The sequence below is a fragment of the Oncorhynchus tshawytscha genome, linkage group LG08 (genome assembly GCF_018296145.1).
Source record: "Oncorhynchus tshawytscha isolate Ot180627B linkage group LG08, Otsh_v2.0, whole genome shotgun sequence".
NCBI lineage: Eukaryota > Metazoa > Chordata > Actinopteri > Salmoniformes > Salmonidae > Oncorhynchus > Oncorhynchus tshawytscha.
Window position 1 is genome coordinate 82,742,608 of NC_056436.1, and position 6,009 is coordinate 82,748,616.

Genomic DNA, 6,009 nt, shown 5'->3' on the forward strand with positions numbered 1-6,009 from the left:
TTTACTACATACGATTCCTCTTTTCAACACCATATTTTACAGTAAGTGTGGGGTTCTTCACTACATACGATTCCTCTTTTCAACAGCATATTTTACAGTAAGTGTGGGGTTCTTTACTACATACGATTCCTCTTTTCAACACCATATTTTACAGTAAGTGTGGGGTTCTTTACTACATATGATTCCTCTTTTCAACACCAAACCCACCACTGGTGTGCACGGCCAAAGAGCTCTATTTTCATGTCATCAGATCAGTTCCAATCCAAGTGCAAACGCCTGCCGTTTTCATTTGTTGGATGGCATAAAACAAATAGAGCTCTTTGGCCACGCACACAAATACTTGACCCCTAATTTATTTTTAAGTATTACTTGTTAAACAAAATCTCTTTCTCCTTCTCTGTATTAGTATAAAATAATATAATTTCATGGTTTTTTTGCATGCAATATAGCTCAGCGTTGTATTATTGATTTTACAGTATTTTTTGCTCATCGTTATCAATAGTGTCAATAATGTTGGAACTGACTTACTGTACTTAGTTGGCAGGGCGTCATATTCACACACTTAACATAATGGGGTCTTGTGGTGGTTGGTGTGTGGGAGCTGTGCTACAGAGGGCAGGCAGGTCTACCATATCAAGTCCAAAATCTCACATATCCTCACTTCTTGTATACATTACATAGTTGCACATCATCTTAATGCCATAGCCTGCAATGAATCACCATTTTCTGACTGAGATACTGAGATATTGTGTTATTGACTGTACGTTTGTTTATGTGTAACTCTTGTGTTGCTGTTTTTTGTCGCACTGCTTTGCTTTATCTTGACCAGGTCGTAGTTGTAAATGAGAACTTGTTCTCAACTGGCCTACCTGGTTAAACAAAGGTGACATAATTTTTAAAATTAAAAACGTATTGAAATAACCCACTAAAATCTAGACAGAAGGCATACCCTGCACCGTGTCCGTTTTACACCTTGATATGTCCAACCAAGACAAATAAGTAAACAAGACTGTTCTTTTAATATAAAAAAAATCAATTTAAAGTTAACAAAAATATGGTACTGCACTGTGTGTAATGCAAACCGTATTGAGAAACTGTACAGAAACAAATGTTGATAATTAGGATGCAGTGCCATCTGGTGGTTGTAAAGAGGAAGAACTGTTGAGTGTTTTTCCCCCTCACTACGGAGAGTAAATCTCGTTTTATCATCTCATAAGCATCTCATTTTACATCTAAGACGGCACACTTTCTATAAACAAAAACAGTAGATGAAAGTTGAGCTTAAGACAAATATCAGTTTACATGATATAGCCATTTAAACAGACATCCCTTTCTGGCAATGTTTAATGGACCAAAAGACAAGGATGTTGTATTGAACATATAGAGAAGAAGTGTTACAGCACAGGGATAGGTAACATGACTCCACGAAGTAGGGCCAATTATCCGTATAAACTCGGTTTAAAGAGTGAATCAAAATACAGCGTGTTAGATCCCACTCAGGAATCATTAGGTAATGCAAACAGTTTGACTGTGCCTGCCTTGCTATCCCACTCAGGAATCATTAGGTAATCCAAACAGTTTGACTGTGCCAGACTCTCTATTGTTGTCGTACTTCCCTTCCTTGTCATCACATGCGTAGGCCAGCAGCGGTCTCTTAGGATGCCAGGCTACTGTGAACGTAGGAGACTCACACTGGACCTCCCACAGCTTCTCTCCTGCAAAAACACAAAACAGAAGATACTCTGAATGATGAACTCAAATTAATGAGGACTATATTCTTGCCAAGGACTATGCGGCATAGTGTGGGCTTGTTTTGTAGGCCGTACGGTCCACGGGGAGTGGGTTATTCTTGCACATTCAATTCTTTTAACTATTTTGTGGTTTTGCTAATTGTGTTTCTTATGTGTCAACTAAAAGTTGTATTGACTTTTTTTCTCTCCAACTAACCTGTTTCAACCTCTGCTATGTCTATGAAGTGGTCCTCTGAGGCTGAAGCCAGCATCTTCCCATCATGGCTGAAACTCAATGTTCTCACTGGCCAGTCCAACCTGAAATGCAAGACAATCAGACTCGATGTATGTATACATTGCAAAAGCATGAATGTCAAGTGATACAAATACTGATCATTGTTTGGGTGCTTAATGGGCTACTAGGGTTAGCTGATGAAGGATATGCACTATCTGTCCATATGGACTGTTTTCAATGTAGACTCACTCACCTGGAGAAACAGCGAACACAGACCAGTTCTTCAACGGTCCACAGACTGACCAGGGCATCTGCACTTCCTGTGGCAAAGTACTTCCCCGTGGGGTCAAACTTGATGCAGATGCAGTTGGAGGGATGGGCGTTGATCGACTGGATGGGCTTCAGCTCGGGATAACTGAAAACAACATGTCAGGGAGCCTATAACTTAGGCTAATTATGAACCTTAGGCTAATTATGAACCTTAGGCTAATTATGAACCTTAGGCTAATTATGAACCTTAGGCTAATTATGAACCTTAGGCTAATTATGAACATGAATCTACTACTTCAAGTCATATCCATTTTCATGTGCAGCAGCAATAGGCTACATCATAGGACATAAACTACACATTCTAGTTTGGACAGGATTGTGAATACTGGGGTAATGGGGGAAATGACACCCTATTCCCTAAATAGTGCACTGGTTTATACCAGCACAATATGGGTTCTAGCCAAAAGTAGTGCACTAAATAGGGAATAACCTAGGGTTCTATTTTGGAAGGGACCAAGGTCTTACCTCAAGATGTTGATGCACCCGTTTCCATTGGTGAGAAAGAACATGTTGGTGTCATTATTCCACGAGATCTCGTTGACTTCAAACTTAAACTGCTCCTCAGCTCGTGACCGGTGTGATTTGACGTCGATGAAGGTAACCACATCGTCCTTGTTCCCAACGGCTATCGTTTGGCCGTCGGGACTCCAGCAGATGTTGATGTTTTCCCCTGCAAACAAACATAGCAGGTAGATCATGCACTTTTGGTCGGCACAGATCAGAATGAATGCAACAGAACATTACACATGGCACGTACTGTAAAGTCTTGCACTTCAGTACATTGCTAATGTATTGTTTTTGGCTTAAGACACAGCAGATGTATCGCTTGCATCGCTGTACAAAATGGGTTTAACTTTAGTGTTGACAGTAGCCGTGCACTTTGTTGATCTAATTGGAATGTACCTTTAGTGTTGACAGTAGCCGTGCACTTTGTTGATCTAATTGGAATGTACCTTTAGTGTTGACAGTAGCCGTGCACTTTGTTGATCTAATTGGAATGTACCTTTAGTGTTGACAGTAGCCGTGCACTTTGTTGTTCTGACGTCCCAGATGCGTATGGTCTTGTCCCCTGATGCAGTGACAAACACGTCTGGGTTGGTAGGATGCCAACACAACTGATCAACACTGTCTCCGTGGCCTCTGTAGTTGTTCTCCTTCACCTGTAAGGGGTAGAAATAGATAAAAACAACAAGATAGCTAGCTGTGTGCTAAAGTGGAGGTTGCTACTACAAATAGTAACTAACTAGCCAGTTGTCTCGGCTAGCTGGTTCAACACATAACATAGCATCTAGCTAGTTTAGCAGGCTCTTCCCGATCTGATCATAGTTAACAAATTAATAGATATCTGCTAGATATAAAAGTGAGTGTATAATTTGATGTGCCTGAATGTTACAATATAAGACTTGAGAGTTGTGTTATGAGCCTTGCACTAGCATGCGTGGTTCATTTATGCAATGTTAGCTTGCGTCTATAACATGCTAGCAACGTACCAAACGGTCTTTTTCCAAGACAAATACGCTTGCTGTTTTATCAAAAGACCCAGATGCCAACCTCCTGCCGTCGCAACTCCATGCTACTGAATGGACTTTAGCGCTATGCGCAGGGAATTCCCTGCTTTTGTTGTTATTTCTAAAACTCTCTTGCATCTCTTGATAATATTTGGACGCCATTTTGGAAGATACTACCACGTTATGTCGCTACAGGGGGGTCTTCTTCTTCTTTGGAGTTTAACGGCGGTTGGCATCCAATATGTTGCATTACCGCCCCCAACTGGACTATGATGTAAATCCATTATACTTTGTGATAACAAAGTATAACTAACGCTATAGTCATTAAAAACCCACTACCCCATTCCACTACTTTGCCCCTATCTCCTCATGCACCATGCCAACGGCCTAGGAAGACCAGACACCACCACTCAACATACCCTGTAACTCTTCTGAAGTCAAATCTCATATACCCAAATACTTCTCTGCAGCTGCCACCACAACATATATTTTCTGTGATTTACATTCCATTTCTGTGATACAGTTGATAACCATTGCTATGAACGCTAAGAAGACAACCTTACTGAAGCATATATCACTCATTGGCCTATCATTCTGTGCTGGCACAGATCTATTACTCACAGGGATACTCTCAGGATTCTTCACCCTCGACCCATTCACCTCTACTTTCTTCACTGCCTCAGCATACAACACCTTATGCACTGCTCCCAGCAACATGGAGCACCCTTACAGTTGACACAGACAACTTTATTCACCAAAACTACACAATCCTCTATCCCATGCCCTCCTGCACACATCCCACATCTTGGAATCTCCCTCCTACAAACTGCTACGACATGACCATAAATGTTGCACCTGACACAGTGCAGTGGATTCGGCACAAAACCTCTAACAGGATAACTGATATTTCCTGACATGATTTTGTCTGGTAGAGACTCTGACCCAAACTCAAGAGGATCACGCTCACCACCAGGTCTGTTTTGCACCAAACAACGGGCATCACAAACACCAGGAATCTTCAACTTCAATTGCTCACGCGCCAGCTCCCTCTGGTCAGAAGAAACACAAACAAATATCACAAGTCCAGTACAGGTTACCTTCACTGATTCAACTGTACCCAACTCCTTTCCTACCCACCCTGAAATCACAAATAGGTCCGCCAAAAGGCAAGGGTCCACTTTCTCCAAAAATGTCACTCCTATTCAACCTCTTCTTCCTCTTTCCCCTCCATTCCTCTTCAGAAATCCACCTTTCTGTGTCCCTGGCCTGTCCTAATATTCCTGCTCTCCTGACTCCAACTCATAATTGTTCTGCTCACCTTGGAAAACGTGTCGTCTCCAGGCGCCAACATTTTGAGAGCATGAGAGGTAGCCACACACAGAAAAAACGACCACCAAACTCAACTGTGTTCTATTCCTGGTCACAGTGGAAGACCTTGAGCTCTCTCTTGGTACACTCTGATAGCGCCTTGCGCTCTAGTTCACTTGGCATTGGCCCAAAGCACCAAAGTGGCTGGTTGACAACACCGCCAAAAACTTGTTAGTCCTGTATTATGTTTTTGCATTATCATGGATAAATCGTGGATTATAAAAGATTATAAACTGGGTGGTTCAAACCCTGAATGCTGATTGTCTGACAGCCATGGTATATTAGACTGCATACCACGGGTATGACGAAACATTTATTTTTACTGTCCTAATTACATTGGTAAACAGTTTATAATAGCAATAAGGCACCTCGGGGGTTTGTGATACATGGCCAATATACCACGGCTAAGGGCTGTATCCAGGCACTCCATGTTGCGTCGTGCATTAGAACAGCCCTTAGCCATGGTATATTGTCCATCTACCACACCTCCTCAGGCCTTATTGCTTAAATACATCATCATTGTCTAAATAGTTAAATGGTTTTGAATTAACTATAATATTTTTTTTTTTAATTTTATTGAACAAAATACGAAATGGGCATTAAAGTGAACCAATCCATTTAAACACTGTCTAACTTTATTGATTCCACACTCTTAACAATTACACACCTTACATTTAGGTATTAAAGGCTCAGTCAAACACAGCACAGTACAACACTCTGTGGTTCAGTTTCTATGCCGATAATAATGCCATCTCAGGTTATGTTTGAAATGGAGTTCAGTTCAGCAATAAAGATCTAACATTAGTCATTTACTACACACATAAAGATGGAAAAATAG

The 6,009-nt window shown here is 41.2% G+C and overlaps 1 protein-coding gene across 1 annotated transcript; it reads right to left on the reverse strand.

The window, feature by feature from the left end:
- Positions 1 to 1,000: 1,000 nt before the first annotated feature.
- thoc3 (THO complex 3) lies at positions 1,001 to 3,993 on the reverse strand. Its single transcript, XM_042326080.1, has 6 exons — positions 3,786 to 3,993; positions 3,299 to 3,455; positions 2,761 to 2,965; positions 2,219 to 2,380; positions 1,948 to 2,048; positions 1,001 to 1,715 (listed from the first exon to the last, which is right to left on the reverse strand). The coding sequence occupies exons 1-6, from the start codon at positions 3,963 to 3,965 to the stop codon at positions 1,552 to 1,554; spliced, it is 969 nt and encodes a 322-aa protein (XP_042182014.1). The 5' UTR covers positions 3,966 to 3,993; the 3' UTR covers positions 1,001 to 1,551.
- Between the last annotated feature and the right edge of the window lie 2,016 nt (positions 3,994 to 6,009).

What these genes read in the sequence shown, in the direction of transcription:
- thoc3 (XM_042326080.1), bottom strand. Translation starts at nt 3,965, where the DNA reads ATGGCGTCCAAATATTATCAAGAGATGCAAGAGAGTTTTAGAAATAAC. An exon ending in GGGTGCATCAACATCTTGAG is followed by an intron (nt 2,381 to 2,760) that starts GTAAGACCTTGG and finishes TGTTGTTTTCAG; the next exon opens with TTATCCCGAGCTGAAGCCCA. An exon ending in CATAGCAGAGGTTGAAACAG is followed by an intron (nt 1,716 to 1,947) that starts GTTAGTTGGAGA and finishes GTGTTTTTGCAG; the next exon opens with GAGAGAAGCTGTGGGAGGTC.